Source organism: Panthera leo, chromosome A1, assembly GCF_018350215.1.
Source record: "Panthera leo isolate Ple1 chromosome A1, P.leo_Ple1_pat1.1, whole genome shotgun sequence".
Classification (NCBI taxonomy): domain Eukaryota; kingdom Metazoa; phylum Chordata; class Mammalia; order Carnivora; family Felidae; genus Panthera; species Panthera leo.
Window position 1 is genome coordinate 19,544,618 of NC_056679.1, and position 25,209 is coordinate 19,569,826.

At 50.7% G+C, this 25,209-nt stretch overlaps 2 protein-coding genes across 8 annotated transcripts in view; one reads left to right on the forward strand and one right to left on the reverse strand.

Annotated features, from left to right (window-relative positions):
• The window catches only part of DHRS12 (dehydrogenase/reductase 12), a 29,314-nt gene extending 24,594 nt beyond the window's left edge, over positions 1-4,720 (forward strand). The window contains 5 exon segments of the mRNA XM_042954265.1: positions 1,260-1,458; positions 2,201-2,432; positions 3,702-3,756; positions 3,759-3,900; positions 4,288-4,720. Of these exon segments, the coding sequence (XP_042810199.1) occupies positions 1,260-1,458; positions 2,201-2,432; positions 3,702-3,756; positions 3,759-3,900; positions 4,288-4,720 (1,061 nt within the window).
• A 9,410-nt stretch (positions 4,721-14,130) lies between these two features.
• Positions 14,131-25,209, reverse strand: part of WDFY2 (WD repeat and FYVE domain containing 2) — a 178,886-nt gene continuing 167,807 nt past the window's right edge. For all 7 annotated transcript variants that reach the window (XM_042908923.1, XM_042908724.1, XM_042908787.1 and 4 more), the window contains 4 exons: positions 22,242-22,343; positions 21,285-21,415; positions 18,728-18,836; positions 14,131-17,674 (listed from right to left, as the gene is read on the reverse strand). In XM_042908923.1, the coding sequence (XP_042764857.1) occupies positions 17,645-17,674; positions 18,728-18,836; positions 21,285-21,415; positions 22,242-22,343 (372 nt within the window). In that variant the 3' untranslated portion in view covers positions 14,131-17,644. The remainder of the gene's footprint in view (positions 17,675-18,727; positions 18,837-21,284; positions 21,416-22,241; positions 22,344-25,209) is intronic.

A 25,209-nucleotide genomic window follows, 5' to 3' on the forward strand; every position in this document is an offset into this window, starting at 1 on the left:
GACAGAAATTGTGTTTTCACTCATATGTGGAATTTGAGAAACTTCACAGAAGACCATGGGGGAAGGGAAGGAAAAATAAGTTACAAACAGAGAGGGAGGCAAACCATAAGAGACTCTTAAATACAGAGAACAAACTGAAGGTTGATGGCGGTGGTGGAGGGGGGAGGCAGAGAGGGGAAAATGGGTGATGGGCACTGAGGAGGGCACTTGTTGGGATGAGCACTGGGTGTTGTATGGAGGTGATGAATCACGGAATCTACTCCCCAAGCCAAGACTACACTGTATACACTGTATGTTAGCTAACGTGACAATAAATTAAAAAAAAAAAAAAAAAGCTGGATGCTTAGCCAACTGAGTTACCCAGGCGTCCCTCTCCAGGAGATTTTAAAAAGCACCTACCACTTGGCTGTGCCCTAGAGGAGAGTATCTGGCAGGATGAATGGCCCAGCCAATCCTCCTGCAGCAGACTCTGTTAATGTTTAAATTGGCAGCTCTTTCTGCCCACTGGACCTGTCCTCCCCATGCTTTAATAAAACTAGCTTTTTGCACCAAAAAAAAAAAAAAAAAAAAAAAAAAAAAAAAAAAAAGAAAGAAAGAAAGAAAGAAAGAAAAGAAAAAAAGAAAAAAAAACGTTCAGGTGTATTCTTATAGGGGATGAAACAGCCAACAAAACACACAACATCTATCTCCCAGGTAGGGAGAGGAGGTGCAGACAGGCTCACCCTGGCTCTCATCCGTCCAAGTCCAAGGCGAGGAGAGACGAGGTGTGCCCGGACAGGCAGGGTGAGCAAGCCCGGCCCTCAGCCTGGCTGGGTGCGGGCAGCGGGGCCTCTCAGAGGAGGGGGCTGCAGGCCTGCCGTGTGGAACCTCTTTCTAGCATTCATTTCCTTTGCTCAGGAGTCATTTATGACAATCCGTCCGTGGCAGGCCGATGGGGCAGATAGCTTTTGGCAGAAGGCCTTTCTCCTTCTCGCAAATGAAATCACACGGCGAGCCACTGGCAGTGAATACAAAGGAAGTGTCTGAGGCCACTGGATGGAGGGGAACAGCTGTTGGAGCCCGAGTCCTCAGGAGACTTCAGAATCCACAGACTCACAAGGCAGGACCCTCCAAAAATAAACTGGGATGTGGACAATGAAGAATGCTGTCTGGGATGGAAGTCAAAACCCGGAATTACCAATGCTGATGCAGAAACGAAGTAACAAGCAAACATGCACCGAGAGCCCTCCGGTCCACACACGCGTTTTATTTCTCCACAGAACCCTCTGACCCTAGGAAGCGGGCTGGCCAGCGGTCTCCCCTCTACAAGACACCAAGGCCGAAATTGCCACGGTGGCTTGCCCACGGTCCCATCGCTGGTGGGGGCCCAAATCCAGGCTCCCGGCGCCCACCCCGGTGCCCGGTCCGTGCTGCGAGGCTGCGCCTGCGGGCTTGGGTGCTGAGCGGGGCGCTGCCAGGGTGCGTCCAGCACTGGGTGGAACTGGTCAAGCAGAAACCCCCAGGAGTGGCCCAGAAAAGAGCCCAGGGCCCTGGCACCGGGAACCCTTACTTGTTCTCACCTCACGTTGAAAAACAATACAGATGGGCACGAGGACAGGCAAACGATAATTCCACCATTCAAAGATAAGCATTTTAAACACTTTAGTGCACCAAAGTATCATCCTTGCAGCTATTTCCCGTTTTGATACCTTTCCTCACAAAAATGGGACTCCGCTCTTCCTGCCCTGTTGTAACTTCTCATTCTGTGTACTGTGAATGTTGTTCTGTGTCAGGCACACTTCAATGGCATTTTTCTCATGTTAAAAATGTGTGTGTATGTATGTTTTATGATTACAGAAATAATCATAGAATTATATGCTTGTTGTAAACTATTCTAATTCAAATAGTGCAGAAATGGGTAGCAAAGGAAGCCAACGTTTTACTTCATCCCACCCTTGGGACATAAGCAGTACTACTAAATTTTGTATTTCCTATTCGTCCTTTTCGACGCACAGACCAGATGTGACAGACTTACGTGCACATAGAAACTCTCTGCACACGGTGGGCTCGTAGACTGTTGTACACTTTGCGTCTCCCCTTCCTGTAACGTGGGCTCCTCCTCCTCCCCGGACGTGGGGCTCTCAGGCATCTTGGCTCCAGTCCGGGGGCAGAGGAAGGTCTCACGGGACCCGAGAAGGAAGCAGTAGCAGCCGGGAGCCAGTTACAGCATTTGGATTGAAAACCCTCTGAGGGGAGGGAGACGGCAGCCCAGGCGGCCACTTGGCATTCGTCAGGCACCCGCCCACCCCTCCTCAGGGCCGCTGGCAGGAGGGGCCCCGTGGCACCAGTTGGCTCCCTGCCACCCTCACCGAGCGCTCTGTGCCTCCCCAGGTGTGTGTATTCTCACGAGGGCCCTGATCCCTGCCTTGGAAGAAGAACACGACTCCAGAGCGGTGAGTTGACCTCTCAGGATGTTTTGTGGGTTTGGCGTTGTTCCTGACGGGAAGCCGGTGGGCCTACATTTGGTCCACACCCACGGGGAGAGCCAGCTTGTCCGGTGGGCCCACGGGCCTTCTCTTTGGTCACCTGAAATCAAGCAGTGTTGTGCCAGCCTGGACGGCAGCCAGGTGTGTCTGGAGAGGCGCTGACTGAAGGCTGGGAGGGACCCAGGTCAAGAGGAGGGTCAGTCTGGTGCTTCTTCCCGAGGACACACGTGCTTAAGGAGCTCCTGGCGTGTGGACTAGGATTCCCGAATGTTCATCCGGGCAGTAGAGGCTTCCTGGGAACCCGCTCCGAAGAGCACCTTCGCGTCCCCTACTCCTGCCTCCTGCCACGGCCGGGTGGCTGCCTGCCGCCCACACACAGCCTACGAATTCCCTGCGAAAAGGGAGGCAGAACTATGCAACTAGAAACGTTAAAGACCCCAGTCCTCCCCGGAGGCTTTTCCTCACGATCATCCGGGAGTGGGCAGAGCGTCAGGAAAGGGAGGCCTCTGAAGAGCAGGGCAGCTGTGGGAGGCATTCAGGTCAAGGGTGAGGGGGTGCATTTCCTGGAGAGCATGCTGCTCCGATGAGAGATGACAGGTTCGTGGAGCCGGTTCTCTCCTAATAGGTTAAAATGACCCGCTCAGAGAAATCAGGGAGAAGGCAGTATACGCAGGCTGCGTATACCACTCTGCGGTAGTGGGCAGAATAATGACCACCTCCCACCCCCCGAGGTCCGTGTCCTAATTCCTGGGGCCTGTCACTATGTCACCTTTACACGGGGGAAGGGGACCTTGCACAAGTGACTAAATGAAGGACATTGGGATGGGGGGAGTGTCCTGGGTTATCCAGGTGGGCCCAGCATAAGCACGAGGGTCAACAGAAGGAAGGCAGGAGAGTGCGAGTTGGAGAAGGAGACGGTCTCCTTCCGGGAGAAGAAGAGGTCACTGGGGCAGGGCAGCCGTGAGCAAGGAATGCAGGCAGCCCCTGGAAGCCGGGGAAGGCGAGGCACTGGTCTCCCCTAACATTTGCAGAGCGAGCACGGCTCTGTGACACCTCGATTTCAGACCTGCGGCCTCCAGAACTGTAAGAGAACACGTCTGTGTGGCCTTAAGCCACTAAGTTTGTGGCCCCTTGTTACCACCACCACTGCGAAAATTAATATGCTGCTTGGCAGAGAAGAGGAATGGGAAGGTATTGTCCATTTTTGTTTATAAACTTCTCTTGTACGTATTGCAGACGACAGTCTCCTCGGGAGGAATGCTGGTTCAGACACTGAATCCCAACGACCTAAGTGAGAAAGGACGGCACTTAATGGAACTATGGTCTGTGCACAAAACAAAGTAAGTGACGTGGTTTCCTTAAGACTGCATTTTATGGAGTATTGCTCGGTGAGCAAAAAGAATGAAATCTTGCCATTTGCAACAACGTGGATGGAACTAGAGGGTATTATGCTAAGCGAAATGAGTCAGAGAAGGACAAATATGACTTCACTCGTATGTGGAATTGAAGAAACAAAACAAATGAACATAAGGGAGGGGAAGCAAAATATGAAAACAGGGAGGGGGACAGACCATAAGAGACTCTTAAATACAGAGAACAAACTGAGGGTTGCTGGAGGGGTGGTGGGTGGGGGGATGGGCTAAATGAGTAAGGGGCATTAAGGAGGACACTTGTTGGGATGAGCACTGGGTGTCATATGTAGGGGATGAGGCACTGGATTCTACTCCTGAAATCATTCTTGCACTAGATGCCTACTTGGATGAAAATTTTTAAAAAAGACTGCATTTTATTAATGTGCCACACGGGCCCTTTTCCACAACAGGTTTATTCTAGAATGTACATTAATTCGGATCCTAGTAGTTGACGGCAGGCCCTGCAAAGTTCCTGGCACAGAGGGAGTCCTCTTCGTGAGGGGCCAGGCGTGGCCGTGCTCAGACCAGGGAGGACCTTCATTGTGCTCCTGGGAGAAGCCACAGAAGCTGCCAGCTCTCTTCTCAGTGTTTCTCAGGCCCACAGAAGAATTGCCGAGGGCTGGCGACCATCCGAACAGGAAGGAGCCTGGCAGAGGCGTCCCTGCCCCGCACGGCTCAGAGAGAGTAAGGATGGTGAGAGGTCACTCCTCCCTCCTGTGGGCAGCCCTTGGCTCACCGGCCACAGATGTCACAGCAGTGACTGGGTTCCCTGTGCTCGCTTTGGAGGGCGTGCACGTTCAGTTCTGGAGCAGTGAAAGGCAAGGGTCCAGATCTCTTACCTGATCTTAACAGAAACTACAGTCATACCACCGTATCTCAGCGTGTGACAGCTATTTCGAAAAGCCCCATCTGTAACTTCCACGTTGACATTCTTGCCCTTAAACTCAACTGGGGGGGGGGGGGGGCTCCCTCATTGTCTGTGAAGCTGCCGGTACCCGTCCCCTCCCCTGTCATTGGTGCTGTCTGTCTCTGAAGGCCTCCCTGCCCAGTGCTCCCCCACTCCACCTCTGTCCTCCGCGTGCCCTGAGTATGTCCCGCTTTTGCTCGCTGATCTGCGGACCGTTGCTGGTGGATTACTTCTCAGGACTCGAAATCCTGATGTTTCAAAGAGCCATACTTCTTCCCAGTTTTCCCAGGGGGCATGAGAATAAACCAGTCTCTCATTACAAAAGAGGCCCGGATGGAGTTCTTTGCGAAGCATAAGCAAGCTGCCCTGGGATTGGGCAACAGCGGAGATACAGCTGAGGCTCCCGTGCAGGGTGTGCTCTCCAGGCACGTCCAGCGTGTGGCCCACGCTCTAAGATGGGAGTTAACTCACATATTAGTGGGCAGCCCGCTCAGTGCCAGCCTGTGCCGGGGGCCTGAGGTCCCACAGCCAGCAGGGCAGATCCTGCCCTCGCCCAGCCTAGGTACAGCGAAGGCTAGAGTGGCATGACCCCCTTGGGAAAGGGGCAGATCTGGGCACTAATTTCACAGGGAGGGGCTCGGGAGGCCCAGGCAGCGTGCAGCATGACTTCCTTCATTGTCATGGTCACTCTCTTATGCTCCTTCCACCTCCTGAGGGGGGGCCAGGGTGCAGCCCTGGGTTCCAGGGAGGCGTCCATAAAGAGCTGATCAGGAGGACCGGGAAGTGACATCTGTGCACACTGCTGTCCCACACGAGGCTTGTGGGACGAGCGCCTGCAGCCAGCTCCCTTGCCTCACACCTGAGGGCGCCTTCTCTCTCCAGTCTCCCTCGTCCAGAGGCAGCGGAGGGTTCTAACTGAGCGGGGAACCCGAGGGCACCTGGCTCCATTGCTCATCGTGCCAGGAAGGTCGCAGCCTTTAACTTCCATGCAGAGCAGCTGCAGGATTGACTCTCCCCAGGAATGACCTAAAACCAGAGTAAAGAGGACTAGGGAGTTGCTTTAAGAGGGGCACATTGGGACTAGAAAGGGAGAAGCCTTGTCCTCAGAGGCAGTGCTTTGGTCTCCAGTTTGCCTTGGGCGTGGCTGAGGGGGGCAGTGCTGGAGTCGGGGGGACCACTCGGGGGCCCCTCCTCCACGAGCTGTCCTGACTCCGGCAGCCTGGTGACAGAGGGGGCTGGTAAACGCTGGCCTTCCTGTGTCAGAGAGGCATGAACCGGGGCCGAGGGAAGTCAACGGGAGACCGATGGGGACCTGGGGACAGGCCAAGGCCACCGCACCCCCACCCAGGTTTCTAGAAATGGCGAGTGTGCAAAGGTAAGTAATAATCACTAAGGAGACAACTGGAATTATCTGGAAGCATGTTGGAACAGAAGGCGAGCACAGCTGTCTTCGGGATCTGCCTTTCCCAACTTGATGAGGAGCTCTCGGGAAAGACCTCCTAAAACAAGGGAACTAAACCCAGCAGCAGACGCCCCCACACACCCGAGGTGCCAATGGCCGCTCCCAGTGCCACCTGGGTACGATGCGTGTGTCCTCACGGCCCCCAGGGGATGGGCACCGCTGTCACCCCGTTTACAGGGGGGAACCAAGCACAGAGGCTGCCGGCCCAGCCAGGCCCGGCCACGGCGTCTGGGAAGCACGCTCTCGAACACCGCTGCCCCCTCTCCGAGAGCCGGTTTGTTAGAAGCCTAATTTGGATACGCATCCTTGGAGTCCGTCCTAAGAAATAATTAAAGATCTGGGAAACGAGGCTGCTCGTTGCAGCACTAGTGAGAGAGGGAGGTGATAAATTATGGAACACCTGTACAAGGAATCTGTTCAAACCTGAAAACCCTGCCGTAGATAAATGTCTGTGGGAGACGACAACTGTCTGCACTGTATCATTCAATGAAGAGATCCGGTTCCAAAACTGTGCATTCCTTGTGATCCGATTCTTGCTATACCCGCGCGGCTGTAGAAGGAGACGTGTGGTGGTGCTGGGGAGCGTGCCACAGAACCCTGGCTCGGGGACCTGGCCCAGCTTAGCCCTCTGATGCACAGACCCGAGGGGGCTCTGAATATCCTGTGACGAATGCCCAGGGGACGTTCTCAGGGAAGCACACGCCCCAGGAGCGACTCAGGCCAGGAGTGCTGGCAGAGCGGCTTCTCGGTTCTTCTCCCTTCCTGAGGGAGACGTGCTTGGCTCTGCCTGACCGAGGTGAGCGCCATCAGGCCGCGGAGGGCCCCCTGCCCCTTGGTGCCCTGGGCGCATCATCCGGACACCTCCACCGTCGGCCTGTGTGCTTACAAAATCTCTGCCAGCAAGCCCACCGCCCGGATCTGTGCGCCTGGCCCACAGGTCACAGAGCGACGACCAGGCCTCTTGGGTTCGGGCAGCCCGGCTGTGGCCCTGGAGACCCGAGGGAGGGCTGGACGAGGGGACTGAGCACATGGACGCCTGTCCTCCATGAGCACTGCAACAGAAGGCACCAGATTCCTTCTTGCTCATCGGTATTTCCTCATTTTCCCATAACAAACAAGTAAGTACTGCTTCTGTAAAAAAGAAGAAAAAAGCTTATTTTTAATTTAAAAAATGAGAGCCCTACATGACACGATCCTTTCTAGCTCTGACATCCTCTGATCTCATTACAGCTCTTGAAGGTTCACTCTGGTTTCTTTTCTTTCCTTGGCTTCCCAGAACGCTTTTGTTTCCCAGTGTGCTCACTGTAGAGACGCCGTGTTCCCGGAGGCCCGTGGGCAAACGGGCCGCCGCCTGCAGCCGGCCGTGGGGGCCCGGGGAGGTGACGCTGGGTGAGGAACCTGTGTGTAGCCAAGGGCCAGGGTGGGGAGGGAGGACGCTGCCGAGCAGCTTGGCTCTTACCGTGTTCCTCCCTGAAAAGGAGAAAACACTTCAATTCAAGAAGCCACCAGCCAGGATACTCTGAGAGGCCAGACTCATTCGAGCAAGATAGCCGACCCGGGAGGCGGGAGTCTGAGCGTTCGAGCGGCCTCGGCCTCAGCGCGGCCCTCACGCCGTTGGAAGGAGACCCGGGTCTAGCATGCAGAGGGAAGGGGGGCTGTGCGGGGGATTTCGCTCCCAGGGGATGGGCTGGGACGGGTGCCCATGTCCCAGGGCCCGGAGGGCACAGGACCCAACACGCAGGCTCTGGCGGGCAGCACTTTCCACCCAGGCCGAGGGGCGACCCCTCAGGGCCTAACAAGAAGGTCTGGAAGCCGAGCAGCTTGGCTGAGTGCTGTTTTGAAGGGGAAAGAGAGCAGTTCCCGATCACAGTCCTTTGTGTTACTAGCGGTACTGGTATTAAAAGGAGGCCAGCCATCCACAGTCTCTTCACTTGAGAATGCCGTCCTTATCTCCTCGTGTCTCTGTCCCTTCCTTGTCGCGGCTGTGCACCACCGGGCTCCAGGACGGCGTGCTGTGGCCGCCCCGCCCCTGCGACCCCGCACACCTCAGCACAGGGTCTGGGAAGGCGGCCCACGCCCTCGCTCTCTAACCACAGGCTGCGGCCTCTCCACGTGGAGCCTCCCCTCCATGAAACTCAGGGTAGGATGGGACTGTCCTCTTTCCCCATGAGTGTCCCCAGGCTTCACCGGTGAGACGGGTCCCTGGCCTGTCGGGGTGAGTTTTGTAAGGTGCCTCACCAGATTTTACACCCCCCCGTTTTTTTCCCCATCTTTCTAAACTCAGGGGGTCCCTGGAAGACGGAAGTCCTCAGGTTGTGATCAGGGTCATCAAAGTCCTAGGCAAGGCCACACCCTCCCTAGGTAAAGGTGATCCCAACCGGGGAGGTGGAAGTTCACCTGGGAAGCTGACCGAACCCCGGGGAACGGGATCCGTCCATAGCAGCAACGCGAAGCACGTTGGCCGTGACTCGGCTTTTCTATTTCTGGAGGCGGTTATCTGTTGGGGTTTTGTTCTCTAGCTGGGCAGAGTCCCAAGGGACAAGCTCCGGGAGAGGAGGAGCTGGGAGGAGGTGGCCAGGAAACAACCTCCGGGGGGAAGCCGCGTCTTCTCTCTGGCTCTCTCTCCATCACAGATAACCACTCTTGCCTGAGCCGTTGTGAGGCTCTCGGTGACCCTGTGGCCGTGAGGATGGCTGCACTTCTCCCCTGGCTACCGCCTGCCCGGTTCCCGAACACCTCACACTCCTGCCGTGGGCAGGCCCCACCCAGCCGCACCCCTGCCCCAAGACCCTCCCTCAGCCCCCAATGTCTGTGTCAGGCAAACTCCCCTTGACTCCTTGTTCTCCCCTGCTGGGTCTCCCTGCTGTATGTAGCACGTCAGGACACTCCTCCGTGTGGACCCCTGAGGGCTGGGGCGGCGCTTGTGGGCCCCCGGCAGGGGTCGGTGACATGACCCATCTGGGGCCCTTGCAGCCACAGGCAGAGGCCAGTCACGAAGCTGCCGTTCTCACAGCTTGGTTTCTTCCTCACTTTTAGCTCGGGAATCGGTTCCCACATACTTGCCCTCTTGCCAGACCATCCTCCTCATCGACTGAAGAGGGGAAACTAATAGAAATCCTGAAGAGCTGGCTCAGAGATCTAAGGAAGCCAGACCAGAGTCAACTCAGGGCCAGGGAAGGCAGGCACCAAGGGCCGGTGGGCAGACTCCACTTCTACTTCCCCTTGGCGACGAGGAACTTAGGAAGACTGGGAACTTGAATTTTAAAATAAATATGACCGGGGCCAGGAACAAGCCAACCTTCATCTTCAGCAGCAGGTTTTTCCCCCGCTGTGCAAATTTCTCCTTGACTTGAAAATTTGGTTTTCTTAAAAATGCTGTGTTTAAGATCACCCCGCATTGTTGGTTTGAGGGAAGCAGGGTGGGAAGAGGGAGACGTGCTAATGGGCTGTGCACCTCCGTACCCCAGGAGAGGGGTCCACCCTGCCTCCATCGTGTGCAGCCCCTTTGTGGCCCTAGGCTCAAAGCATGATTATGGGATAGCACATAATTACATGAACAAATTACATGAGGCCAGTTTACATTTGCTTAAGATTAGGAGTGGCTTCAGTAATGCACGTGGCAGAGAGCCCGGGTGGTTTAGTTGGTTAAGCGTCCGACTTTGGATCAGGTCACGATCTTATGGTTTGTGGGTTCAAGCCCCACATCGGGCTCTGTGCTGACAGCTCGGAGCCTGGAGCTTGCTTTGGACTCTGTGCCCCCTCTCTGCCCCTCCCCTGCTTGCATGCTCTCTCTCTCTCAAAAATAAACATTAAAAAAATATTACCTGGCATTCTAGTGCTAGTTTGAAAAACTTCTATGTTACCCCATTTTACCTCCTAATGACTGCAAAGTTGTAACAACATCAATAAACACATATAGAAATATCTACGTACGTTCTTGGTGTTCAAGGCAAAATAACCCTCACTCATCATTCATAGAGGAGGAAAACCCAAGTGGACGGTTCCTCAGAGGTGCTCAGATCCAGGCTATCAGCCAAGGCACCCCAGGAAGGGGTTTTCTGGGTGCGCCTGCCCGGAAGGTCAGCGAGTATCGGCTCCATTTGCATCCGTCCTTTTCCGAAGAAAACGGGGTGGGCGGAGTGGATGGTACTTCTGGAGTGCAGGGTGTGGGTGGGTTGTCACAAAGGGGCCAGGAGGGAGAGGGGCCACCAGTCACAGGGCCTTGGTGTGAAGGGCAGTCCAGCGACCCCACCCAATGTTCAGTGCCACGCAAGCCATTGTTTTCTTCCCAACTCTCTTCCGATCCATAAAATTGGCTTCCTGAGTTTTTAGCCCTGAAGTCCTTTCTCAGTTGGAAAGTTTCAATACAGTTAAAGCAGACTTACGTGAAAGATAAAGAAAAGAAAAAGGACTATGCGGCCACAGCCCATTTGCTGTGCAGGGCCTGGGGTAAACGGTGGCTCACCTTGGTTTCCAGACTGTGGCTCTCCCCAGGTCTAGACAGCCAGGTGCAGGAGTGGCCCAGAGACTTCCCTTCCCTCCCACGGTTAGCACCAAAGGGGGGCTGTTGGGATGCATGTGGCCGCGCATTTTAGCTTGACGACAACAATGAGGGACCACAGATGCGGGAAGGTTTCCACAGAGATTTATTTTAAACCGTGGAGGCAACTTTGCATTGAGAGTCTCTTACACTGGTAATGGCTACAGGCATGTTTCAGTCAGAGGGAACACAGTGGGAAAGTGAGCAGAGTTGAAAAACATTCACAACATCCAGCAGCATTTGAACAGAGAACGGGATACAGACATTTTGACATGGTAAGAAATTCTTGCTCCGTCTCACCGGATCAGTCAGGAAGTCAAGGTCGAGCCTGTCCGGTCTGGTTGGTGGACTCTACCGGCAGACAGCATGGCCATGCCGGAGGGTTCTGCTGGAACCACACGCGAGAGATCGGTTCCAGCCTCGGGCTCTTTACCTTCTCAGCCTGACCCCCTGGGGAATCTCATTTCAGAAAGAAAGAAAAAGACACCCGAAAAGTGACGTGCCTGCTGCGGCCAGGTGCGGAGGTGGCCGCAGACTGACGGCGTGCACGATGGCAGAGTCCATTTCCCTGGTTATGAAGAGTGGGAGGCAGGCACGAACGTGGAGCTAGCACCTTCCCTGTTGTCCAGTTAGTAACAGTTTTTGTCCTTTTCATATAAAGATTTTCTTTTGCAAAGTGACAGTACGTGAAAAAAAGTCATTAAAAAAGCAAGGCAAATGGCGTCAAACACAAATATATCAAGAGTACCATGGTTACCAGTGACACAAGTGTTTGGTCTATACTTCATACGGGTGGATGCTACTGACCTAAGGCTGCCATCCACCTGGATGGGAAAAAGAAAAGTGGAGACAAATGAAATACTTTTTTCAAACCATTTTCCCTTTTTGTAGTATAGTTCGCCCTCTTCTGATTCCCAGAGAACCGAGGGAGAAAGGTATCAAGGTCAGATTCTAAATCTAATGTCAAAACTAACTTGCGGTTCCCTGACACCGTCTCTCCCAAGAAAGTCAGATACGCTTCTTAAGTCACAAAGGTGGACAGTTTGAGGTATCTATTTTTAATGAGATGGTACCATGATCAAGTTCCACCTTCTTTATCTTCTTCAGACCTCTAGATGGAAACACGCAGCAAGCAGTTTATGTGATGTGACAGAAGACAAAGACATTCCTATGTCAGCCACTAGTCACACAGTAAACAACATAAATGGAATCACAGGATCGCAGGACTGGAAGGGGTCTTAAGGACGATCATCAAATTCGATCCCTACTCCAGGCTTCAGCCTCCCTCCCGCTTTGCCGACAAGGGGCTGTCTACTGGCTGTGCAAACATTTCCTGGCACGGGGAACACAGGGAGGAATCCCACTCCAGTACTGGGCAGATCTAATTTCTGAAGACTGCTTTTGGGTGTTAGGCCTAAATAGGTTTCTCAGTGGAAGGGATAATGTTCACGGGCAAAATTACAAACTAAAAACCCCAAGGGTTGGTATGTATGTAATTCTTGGTTGTAAACTTGAGCAGAAGTTGAAAAATGAACACGGGTGCCCTGAATGAAGTTACGGACACACGATACCTGGCTAGCGCAAGACAAAGGCGAACGGATGCAATGGCAAGAACTAGAAAGTGCCGAGCCCCACGGCAGAATGTCGGGGTGCCCTGGCTGGGCGGGGCCGGGTCTCTGAGGTGGGGGCTGCCCGAGCCCTTTTCACAGTCTCGGAATTGAGGAAAATGTTCCCTTCCACGTGGCTAGTGCCACCAGGAGGAGGATTTATCACATTTGCCACACTGTACTGAGATGACCCATTACTTGCGAGAACGATTTAAGGCCGACAGGGAAATTGAGGGCAGCTGCCTGCTTGCGCACCGACAGGCTTGGCCACAGTTGTCTAGCACAGTCTCCTCCTGCCCCAGGCAAGCTCTTTCCTTTCTCAAAGGGGAGCAGCCGAGACTGGCCCACCTGCGCGATAAGGGAACTAGCAGGCAAGTTCTCCCAGGCCGAGTCCATGCATGCAGCCGTCTCCAGCTCCACCTCACGGCCTCCGGGACGGGGCTGTGCCTCCAGAAACTTCAAAAATTAATTACCAAGGGCCATTTTAACATAACAATCCCAGGTATTTCTAAAGGAAAAACAAACAAACTTTGATACTAGCCTCAGCTGCAGGAAAACTTGACTCTCAAACTCTGAGCGAACCCCTCCTGGCGAACTGTGTGCGGCCTCCCTTCCTGCACGGGCCCGCCCGTAATGACAAGAGCTCGGGCCCCAGGACTGCCGCTTGAGCCCGCGATTATTCTCCGGCGACTCCAAACCACTTGTGGCCTCTGCGTACCAGGCTGATGCCAGATCGTAGGCATTTGTTTCTGTCTCTGCAGCCTACAGGTCCCTTCCCGACTCCACTAACCCCACCTCCACCTTTAACCGGCTCAGAAACCCTTTCTGCTGGGGGAGGGGCACCCTGCGCAGAACTCCCCGGGGGGGACCTCAAGCATGCTCCTTTCACTGAATGAACTACATGGGACTGAAATGACCCATCTGCTCCCCGTGTGGCCTCTGCCCAGGCCAGGAAGTGGACCCCAGCACCCCAGGGCCTAGTTCAAAGCCCTCGTATGTGGTGGACACTCAACAGATGGCTCAAGTGGGCTACGATCTCTAGGAGCACCTAGAGAACTCTGTGCTTCCCAGTCAACTTGCTAGATACCCACTTTCAGTTAAAATTTACTATTATTTTATTTATTTTTATTTAAAAAAATTTTTTAATGTTTATTTTTGAGAGAGACACAGAGCACAAGCAGTGAAGGGGCACAGAGAGAGACACAGAATCCGAAGCAGGCTCCAGGCTCTGAGCTGTCAGCACAGAGCCTGACTTGCGGCTCGAACCCATGAGCCGTGAGATCATGACCTGAGCCGAGGTCGGATGCGTAACCGACTGAGCCACGCAGGCGCCCCAAAATTTACCATTATTTTAAAGGAGAGAAAAAGAAGACTGTTTGGGCAAAGTGCTTTTACTTTAAAATATGTATCTTAGTGAAGGAGATCGCTTACATACAATTAAACAATGAAAAGGCCAAAGCAAAGGAATCTCATTTAATGAATATTTGTGGCCAGTAACTTTGGTACACAGTTTAGAGCTCTCCCTTTACTTAAAAGTCAAAATCCAGGCTTTAAAAATTGATTTTTAAGCAAAAATAAATTATGCTTTTTAAAAATGAATCTGGGGCACCTGGGTGGCTCAGTCGGTTGGGCTCAGGTCATGATGTCGTAGTTCATGAGTTCGAGGCCCATGTCCGGCTGTGTGCTGACTGACAGCTCAGAGCCTGGAGCCTGCTTCGGATTCTGTGTGTCTGTCTCTCTGTCCCTCTCCCACTTGCACTCTGTCTCTTTCTCTCAAAGATAAATAAACATTAAAAAAAAAAATGAATCCCAAACCATGAAAAGGTGATCACGTTCCCTAAGACTGACTGACTCAAGGCTAGCCTTCAGACAAAAGGGAAGATGAATTTTCAACACCCTCGGATTTCCACTTGGATTTGGCTGCTGGGGTGGTCCATGGAGAAGAGCGCCAGAATGAGTTTATTCTGATCAAGACCAGCAATAGTTGCCTCATTGAGCAGTACCCACCCACTCGTAAACAAGGCTGGAGCCAAAAGAAGTGTCAGGTTCCCCTATGAGAGCATCAAATCTGGTTCCCAAGAGCTGCTTGGAAGTCACTCCTCCTGGTCATGCCATTACTAGTTAAGGTCCAAAAGCAACTGTTCCTCAAAAACTCTTCTTTTAGGTTCTCTTGTTTACACCTCAGCTGTATCCAACTGCCTGGTGTGACTACATGTTTTCTGCTTGGAACATTCTAGATCTCTGAAGATCCCTTCCAGTTTTGTGATTTTATGATTCCTTGAATAATTCAAACAACCAAATGAGAAACAGGCCGTTGACTGACCGCATATAAAAAGACATGCAATTCCAAGTGCTTAATTTAAAACGACTTTTGCTACTGTGGACACAAACCCAGGCAGCTAGAGGTTCCAGTAACATCTCTTTGGAGAAACTGAGAGCAGGTGATTGGTTTTATCCTACCAAACGAAGAATAAGTCTGTGCATGACATGTGTGCAGTTTTGCCAGTTTCAGGTAAGGCATCACTTGCCGGAACTGGTCAAGTAACAGAGCAAAAACATATGTAAAGTGCAATTCCAATAGGGCAAAACAAGAACTATGACAGTTAACCTGGACAGGAGCAGAGCCAAGTGCTGGTGCCAGCCTTCACTCCTAATGGGTGAAGCCTCCAGCCACAAAATGCTTGGAAGACACGCACCACCCGCGTCTCTCTCTCCATGAGTTACAAAAATGGCGGAGGCACTCAATGTAAAACTCAAAGAATTCACAGTATCACAAACACGCACAGCTGGTTTGCTAAGCACTTCTCACCAAATTCAAGCACCCACACAGACGAGGAAAAAGGAAAAGGCGGAGCAGCGGATGCCATGATACATCTGTGGTTTCCGATCGCGACTCTCATCGGTGGGGTGTCGAGTGGTTTCGACCTCCGAGTGGCTCTGAGGGCTGGGGTCCCGCCGTGCTGGGAGGGAGGTGGCTGCAGTGAAGTGCAGGGTCACGGACCAGGGCGACCGCGGCGTACACTCGTGACCCCATAGGGGCAGGCAGCTTCCCCGGTGGGGTGTGAGCTCGTCTAGACCTAGCTCACATCCACGTCAGGCGTGAGGGGCACTGGTCTACCGCTTCCCTAACGCTTCTCCCTCTCCGTATACAGGCCACGCTCCAAAACCCAGGAAGGGAAAACAGATTAATTTCTATTACTCATTTCCAACACATGGTTCTCTATCACGTGCAACTCAGTAAGCAGCTCCAAGTTCTAGTAGTAGACTATAATATAGATATTTGAATATTTGAATTCCCTTTTTAAAGCTCTCTCACAATCATGCAGAAAAGACTCGGATTAGTTATAACAGGCAACTGATGGTAAGCAAGGGTCATGTGGAAGGGGACAGTGATGTGACCGGTGGTAACCGCTTCCGTGGGCGTGCGCACGCGCACACGCAATCTTAGCGTTTGGGCACGTGAGCTCATCCGGTCTGAGGTCTCGGGTGATGGCCGCCGTTACTCTGGCTGCACGGGGCGTGCGCACTGGTCCTGCGTCCCAGCGCTGCAGCAGCGGACCCTCTCTAGGAAGCCCCCTCCCCGCGTCCTACACGGGCCAGTGTCAGGGGTCTTCAGAGAATGGGAGTACGGCAGCCACGTAAGGCTGGTAGTACTTTTCCTGGTTGGAAAGAAAAGCCCGAAGAGAAAGAAAAATCGGGAGCACTTCAAATACTACCACCAAAAAACTGTCAAATCAGGAATGCACAAGCTAATATGGATAGTGAAGGGCAAGTCATTGGCCTGTTTATCGGCGAGGCTTGATTTAACCTGGCGATCTCGAGACTTAGTGATCCCCGGCCGCCCCTGCCAGGGGAGGGTGACAAAGCGGTACATGTAAAGCGCGCACAATGGGGCAGGCTCATCGTGCATGCCTGCTGCTAACGCAGTCTGGCTTTACAGGTGAAAATAAGATTCCTAAAAGGGACTTCAATGGCCTGAGGTGAGTCACTACACGTAAGAGTATTTCACTTCATCAAGTCTGTCTGGATTCCCTTCAACTGAGAGCTCTTCAGGTTCATTTTCTAAGCTCCCCACCCACTTTTTAAAAAATTTTTAACATTCCCAATCGGAACACAGTATGAGCTGTACGACTGGGTACCTTTTACGTCTCAGATCACACAGGTTTAGTACGAAAGTGTGCACAGTGTTCTGAAACACATTAAGATCAAAATCTTTAAATATCTAGTTTTTAAAGGGGAAGAGAATACAGATGGTGAGTAGAGCAGGATACGATCTCGCAGTAACGAACACATTCAAATTCAGAGGTGCAGCGCGGAGAAACACATCTTACAGATGCTTCCCCCCCACCCAAGGTCATGGGTTTTTGTTTCGTTGTGTTGTGTTTGTTTTGAATATTGTGAGCGAGGAAGAGCTATGTGAATAAAGCCAAAACAGAAAGGGCTCAGACAGCTCCAACTGAATTAGAAATGACCCAGGCACTGCGAGTTGAAGCTCTGAGTTACAATCACCCACCTCTGTGGGGACAGTGGTTGGGAGCAGCTTTCTCACAGCCTTTTTGTAACGTAGGAAAGACGGAGACACGGAGGCAGAAGCACAAGGTCACGTCTACTCAGAACATGAGCGAGTGAGACGTGTCAAAGGGATAACTCTTCACGTGATTCAAGAAGTCGGCTGGAAAACCCACATGAATGGTTTCCCAGCTCTCTCTGTTGAAGAGGATTTCTGTGAAAGCGGAAACGCTGAGAAGAAAGAGCGTAAATATAAACACACTGGCAAAGAGCCGATGAAGCGGAGAGTAGGTAACAGAAGAAAAAGCCGCTGACCACAGAATATGTGCCGGAAGTGAAGAAAACATGGAAACGACTTTATAATGACCAAAAATACCCTGAACAGATGCCTCCGTCATTTCTCCAACACGCAAAGCAACAACCAAAACGAAGTGTTGAAAATGTAAAAATTAAACACCCCACACAGAGTTTTCAGTATGCTCAAAACAATGTAGCACAGCCAGACTGTATAAACCATTTGCTAAAAAAATATCTTCTTTTATATCGTATGAACGCGTTGAAAGGCTCCCTCGCCAGCGTTCACTCACGAGCTCACCCCTGTACGCGTTGCTACCCCGTCAGCTCAGCCCCGCTCTGCAGTTTCTCTCGAACTCTCACACGTCCGCTTGCAGCTCCAGTAATGATGTGGATTAGAACAACCGTTTCTTGAGTAAGTACGATCTTTGTGATGCCTGCAGTGTCATCAAGACACGACTGGGGTCATATCCCACAACTGTGAAAAGGAAAAGAGAACATCTGATGAATTAATTCAATTGTGCGAAGGATAAACAGTCCCCATCGAATGCAAGTGAACGTTCTGACAAGCAGCTAGGAACTATGCTAACGTGCTTTCTAAATCTATTAAGTAGTATTTTGCCATGAAAATGTTTCACGTAAACTTTAAAACCGTGGCTGTGGGGAATTTCAGTCCAGCCAGTGGAGAATAAGGCAGATCGGATTGACTTAAGGGGCAAGGGAACAGACGTGTGTTAGGCACCCAATGGGCGCCAGGGGTGTGCTGTGTCCTTTCTGTATCTTCCCTCATTCAGTCTTCTCAAGGTCCTCTAAGATGTCTCATTTTCAAAAATGAAGGAACCAAGGCTCCCAGACTTGACTTCTAACTTGCTCCAAGTCACAGAGGCCTGGTGGCTTCGGAGGGGGTTATTGTAGCCACCGCATCCTGTGGCCGCCTCCAAGAAGGGCCCAGAGTGGGCCGGTGCGCCGGGCGAGCCTGTGCCTGTTTGTCAGGGGTGGCGCAGCTGTGGCCCCTCCTGTCCTGGGCCTCTGCTGTAGTACCAAAGCCAGGCGGCCCAGCACAGTCCTCAGAGAGGCCCTGGAGGAATGCTTCTGGATTAATTGATCTCACGGGGGAAAGATCTCGTTTATTTCTTGTTGGCTTACCTGAGTCCTTCCTTTCCTTCAATGCTCGGCTCAAACCCCACCACCTTCCTGAAGCCATCTCCAGCAGCCCCATCCCCCTCCACTGAATTCTTCAGGTAATTCTTGCCTGTATCACTCTTTTGGCTGCTGAACACATGACCTATTAGTAACCGTCAAAAAGACAGGGTACGTCCCCAGTAGGCTACCCGCTGCCTGCAGCCAAGAGCCACGTCTGATTTTGGTATGTGAAGCCCGTGTCCTGGCATGGGGCCTGGCACATAATGGGTTCTCAAAAACACTCACCGCTGAGAGTAACCTTGTGAGCAGACCTCACACAGTCTTGGGGCTCCGGTATATTTACACAGGGCCAAAGATGGAAAGCTTCTAAAATGAGATGGCATCCTACCTTAATAACCTTGTCAGTTCCAGAAGTCAGTAACCATCCTCTGGTTGCATCGAAATGCACATGCACAATGTTATGTTTACTGTCATGGAAGGTAGCCGTGGGTGCACGTCTGGAAGGAGCAAAGTAAGTTTCCGAGAGTGAAAAGTAGTGACACATGAATGAAAGAGACTTAAGGTCTCATTAAGCTCTAATTTGCAGCCAAATGGCTAAGACTGCTTCACATTATTTATTATTATTATTTTTTAATGTTTATTTGTTTTTGAGAGAGAGCGCCAGATTATAAGCAGGGGGAGGGGCAGAGAGAGAGGGAGACACAGAATCCAAAGCAGGCTCTAGGCTCTGAGCTGTCAGCACAGAGCCCAATGCAGGGCTCGAACTCATGGACCACGAGATCATGACCTGAGCTGAAGTTGGACGCTCAACCAAATAAGCCACACAGGTGCCCCTATTTTTAAATTTTTTTTTAATTTTATTTTTAAGTAAAGTCTGTACCCAACATGGGGCCCCAACTCACAACCCCTAGGTCAAGAGTTGCATGCTCTACCGACTGAGCCAGCCAGGCACCCCAAGACTTACTCACTTTAAAATTACTCTTTATATCTACTGTTAGTCCCTGGGAACCTGTTAATGATTTTTTTTCTTAAGGTGCAACGATTCTTCTCTTCTCCAGAATGGGAAAGAGATGATGACATTTCCCAAAGTCTTACGGATTACTTGTTGCTCTGATAGAGCCTATGAAAATCTCTATTGATGCTTTTGACAAATCTCAAAACAAACGCCTCAGTGCTTTTGCTAAGTCTCAGAAGAACTTGCTGGTACCTGTGCCTATTAAAAACAAAAAGCACACCTGTTACAAAGCCTAAGATACTATTACCATTCTAACTGAAGGGCTGCCCAATCTGTTTCCTTGTGTTCCTGGTGTTAACTTGCAGGCTTCTTAGTTTTTCTATGGTGTTCTAACTCTTTAACCAGTAAAACAACCTATCAACAAACATCATTATTTGTTTTGTATTTTTTCATCTGTGCTTTTTTTTTTTTTTTTTTTTTTTGGTAAGAAGGCTTGTCAACTGCCTAGGTTGTCTAGAGGCAAAGCAGAAGAGGCAGGACAAATGGTGACATGGGGAGGAGGGGGAAGGAGGGACATAGGGAAGGAGACGGCTGTCCTCTCCTCGTGTTTCAAGGGGGCCCACTCTGCAGTGGGCTCTCTGAAGACGGCTGTTACCTGTAGCTAAGTCTGCAGCACAGATCTTGAGTATTCTAAAACGGTCACTTTCAAATATTTGGAATTCAAGATTTAGGTTCAATGTGCTGTTGCCTAGGCTATCTGGGTCTGTGTCTTTATCTATAAAATGAAGAATTAATTTAGAATATCTCTAAAGTTTCTTGCAGCTCTCTAATGAAAAGAATTCTCTTATGAATTCCATCACATATGATGAGTGGAAAATAATCAATGAATATAAATGCTTATTGATGCAAGGGCATCTTAATTTATATTTGATATGGATAAATAAGAAGGAAAAAACACATAAATTAGGGTTATCTGTAAGAGAATGCTTTGGTTTATTAATTGCCAAGAATTTCCTTTAAGTGCTGACTTCCTCCGGTGCATTTTAAATGTGTTTCTATCTACGTGCCGCTTACAAGACACCTATCTTATACTTAAAACGATTCCACTGTAGACAAGGTACGGGAGTAGGTGGGGGAGAATCGGGCAGGTAAGTTCCTCAGGAGAGCGTGCCGTCATCCATTATATAAGGGGAACATGTTGCAAAGCATTCTGTTTACTCCTGGGGCACTTTGGAAGTAGCGGCATTCAAGGGGTAACACAGATGTGCCCCTCCACGTACACACCCCAACGCTGACGTGCAGTAACCTAAGGTCCTAGGTTATTGGGCAAGACCAACAAGCAAGACTGAGTAGCTGCACGGCCGGCAGTCCTGGCCTCTTAGGTAAAGTGGCTTAGCGATTTTGGAGAAGACGCCAACTTCTGGAGCCTGTGAGCCGATTCAGCTCCTGTAAAGATACCAGCTTGGGCTAGAAAGTGAAGCTTGGGCTCCTACACTCCTGAGCAACCCTTAAGGAAATAAACAGACAGAAGGGTTTGCTGGAAGAACATCTGTTTGCAGTGCACATGTCCTTGGGGGTGGAGAAAAGCACAGAAGACATGAATTCTTCACGTGTACTCCCTTTTCCTGTCTCGTAAGAGAACACGTATCTCTTGGAAGGAAGGAGGGCTTTACCCACTTGCCATGGTCTATATTCTGTAAATTTTTTTAAGTTTACTTATTTATTTAGAGAGGAGGAGGGGGTAAGCATGAGAGAGAGGGGGAGAGAGAGAATCCCAAGCAGTGAGGCTCAATCCAATGAACCGTTAGGTCATGACCTGAGCCAAAACAAGGACACTTAACCACTGAGCCACCCAGGCGCCCCGCCACGGTCTCCATTCTGAACCAGCAGGAACGAGGACACCGTTGGTCACGGCTGAGGTGCCGAGGGCAGCTTCCCAGATCACATTCTCTCCTTCACCCTGACAGCCCTGCGCATTGCTGGAACTCACTCTTCGTCGGTGATGGCCTCGTGGCAGCTGTCACAGACCCTCACTTCAAACTCGAAGCCCATCAGGGGGATGGAGGAGCGCTTGGAGCTGCACTTGCCGCAGACGGCCTTCCCACACTTGCGGCAGTGGTGCTGGTGGGAGAGAGAGCGCACGCTTGCTGTGGCTCCCACGCCTCTGCCTTACCAGGCTCAGGCGTGGTCAACAGCATTCGGGGGAGGATGTTAAACAAGAGCGCCCCAGGAAACTGAAGGAACACACCAGGCGTGTTCTCTTCGGGGCTCTTTATTCAAATGGAAAGCTGCTGGGAAGACATCTGCTCGTGCCACCGCACCCACCCCTTCCCCCACCCCTACCACAGCCCCCTTTCGCCCATTCTCGGTCCTTCCCAGCCATCATTAGTAGGAGCTCCACAGATTATGCTGCTGGATGAGGGAGAACACGAGTGAAGCCCAATTCATGCTCAGGCCATGCTCAGGCTGGGTGACTAACACTGATTTCCTTGGGGAGGACCAAATCCAACCTCGAATCAGACTGAAAATGCTCTATTATTATGAGTAGATCTAAATGACGAAAACTAAAATGGCAGGAGAGAAAGTGAAATTATTAAGAAGAAATAAATACCACTTACATAATTTCATGGTTTGGTACCACTACGAGCTAAGCATGACCCCTCTAATTTTAAGACGTATTTCGGTAGACGCCACTAGAATTCTAAAATCAACATCCCTTAACTACTTGGAACAAGGCACTACAGAAACTGAACCCAGAAGGAATGAGCTGCAGTCGATAAGGGAATAAATTAATGTGTAGTCACAAAGTGGCTGCAGGGTTATAACTGACCCCCCCGCCCCCCGCACCGTCCCCGCCAACTTCTGCCCAGGGTGCTGGTTCTTCTAAGATCACAGGTGAAGTTATTTCCGCTCTATTACATTCTGATGAGGGATCTGTATCACCCACCTGTCTTAGGCCAATTTTCTTACTGTCCCACATTTGCTTGAAGTTCCAGAAGAAAGGCTGATCACATTTTTGGCAGGAGTCGCTGTCCAACCATTCAGGGGTCTTGTGAAATAAAGCACGCAACAGGACACAGTGAGGAGCAGTGAGGACAACGAACGATTAACACCGATGAAAGTTACAGAATCAAGATGTGTTTACAAGAAACAGAGGTATGACTGCTCAGTTAGTCATCGAAAAAATATTCACTGAATGCCTATTGTGCGTCGAGCCCTGGGGGACGTAGTGGTGAATTAAAAGAATCTCTGTCATCATGGAGCTTATAACTTATCAGGGAAGACTACACAAGAAAATATTATGAATGTCAATTACTTAAATAAGTGGAAGTGCAAAGGCCTGAGAAGGCGACGCGGGGTACCATGAGAGCGGAACAGCACGGGCTGGGGCTCAGGCGCATTCAGGGATGGCTGGGGCCACACCACACAGAGTTCTGAGAGCCACGGTGACTTTATCACATATTCTCAGATCGTATATCTGCTCTGGCTGTATATAATTATGTGTAACCGCACATGACACATACACACAGCTACCTGTGTGGGAAGGATACAATGTGGCCTCAGTGGGTACTCAGGGAAGCCGCATGTCCACCGTCCGCTCACGGCAGGGCCCAGCAAGGGTGCAGGCTTTGCTCTTTGCCTCATGGACCACATACTATTGCGCCTCTGTTCGCTATTTCCCAACCCCATCACGAGTACTCGAAACTATATCAGATGCGTTTAAAAGATGTATTAAGCTTAAAGTTATTCCTTAGCAAATCTTTACGGATTATGCAAATAGTGACTCTACATCTGTTTCTAGAGTTCCATGTTGAACTCTGTACATTTCATCATTTGGCAGAGAGACTGATCTCTTTCCACCTATCACTGAACCCAAGGAACCTGGACAAATATATCCAACTCCAGGGTTTCTCAAAAGTGAATTCCAGGAAACTCCAATGTGACTCGAGGCCACTTACTATATAAAAGAAGCCTGAGATCAAACAAGTTTCAGAAATGTGGCAAACAACAGCCCGCCCCCTCTCTCTACGAGATTCAACGGACAGCAGCATAGCCAAGGCTCGGAAAGGCTTTTGTCTGTTGATGTAATCCTTTTCCAAAGAAGACCTGTTACGGAACAGATTTGGGGGGTTAGCCTATTCTCCCATCTCCAAGCAGAAATGAACCTAAAGCTATACACATGCTCTCAAAAAAGAAAAGTAAAAAGATGACATTTTAGGAGTTCCAATTCTTGGTTTATTTATTTTAGCAAAACCAAAGAGTTATTAGGAAGTAAGCCTTGATTTGCTTTGTAATTTGCATGCTCTAATCAGTTTAAAGACAGATTTGACAAAGTAATACAAAGTTTTCAGGCAGAAACATTTTATCCCTGAAAGACTTATCTATGTTGTGATTTTTCAAAACACTTATGATGCAGGAAAATTCACAAAAGAGTCACATACACACACTACTGCATCTTTTGTAAGGAAGCATAGAGGTTTAGGACATGTATCAAATGCGTCACAGTGGGTGTCTATGAGGGGGAAATGGGAGTGAGGATCAGGAAAAGGGAACAAAATCAGCATGTGTGGTATGATTCCATTTTTTATCCACCCCCCGCCCCCCGCAATGCTTGTACATGTGTATTTGCAGAGCAAACTATAAGGAAGGACTTTTGCCAACATGTTACGGGTGATATTTCTGGGATGGGTGACATGTTTTCTATTTGTTAATGAGTACTCTGTGATTTTTCTACAAAGAACATGCATTGTATATACGTCTAAAAAATGATAGGGGCGCCTGGGTGGCGCAGTCGGTTAAGCGTCCGACTTCAGCCAGGTCACGATCTCACGGTCCGTGAGTTCGAGCCCCGCGTCGGGCTCTGTGCTGACAGCTCAGAGCCTGGAGCCTGTTTCCGATTCTGTGTCTCCCTCTCTCTCTGCCCCTCCCCCGTTCATGCTCTGTCTCTCTCTGTCCCAAAAATAAATAAAAAACGTTGAAAAAAAAAAATTAAAAAAAAAAAAAAAATGATAACGATTCTTGACAAAACAGGTTTCACGAACAAGAGAAACACAGGTTTAGCCTATGAGATGTCAACTCGATGCGTGCTCAGCCACTCGGTCTCCCTCTGCTCCCCAACGCCAATCACCTCTGACTGCTTCTACTGCTCACAAGCATAGGGTGGCTTCTCTTGTTCACCTGGTCTTTACCTGTGGTGTTTCCTGTTCTGGTCGGAGCACATCAGGGCCCCATCAATCTTTCATTTCAGCGCCATGTCCTTGCACAAACTCTCTGCTGAGAAAGCCAACAATGGTAACGCCCCTTCCTTAATACCCGGCACTAATGTTCTATCTTGCAGCAACTACGATCGAATCCTTCATACCATTTAATAACAGAAAAGACCCACATGTCTTTTCTTCCAGAAAGTCAGCCAGCACAGGGACTGCTTCCTTACAAGTCTCCAGCCTCCTGAGTTAAGCACCCTGCATAGCACTTGCCAGGACCCAGAAGCTCCACAGATACATCTCAGGTCTTTACATTTCTAAAAGATGACCCTTGCAAAAACTGGCTGGAACTATCACTCAAAGAAGAAGATTCAACAGTCAGCAAGTACCAAGTGCCCCTATATCCGCATGTCAAAGGGTGTAACTTAAGCAAGATGACTCAAAGGACAGCCCATCAACCACCTGGTTTCATCTCTGGAAACCACATCATTATCCTCTTTGGGGCCTCTGTCCATCAAGGGTGGAGGCTGCATGCACTGAGGGAAAAGAGCCCGGTGGCTCCCCCTCTCCTGGTGTGGTCAGTTAGGCCTGGGAAGAAGTCAGGACAGACTAGGTGTGACCGTCCCTCACCCAAAGCAGGCTACAGCACAGAATCCACAGCCACATGGACGGCCTGGCTGGCGTGGTCACCGCATACTGCACCGATTTCCC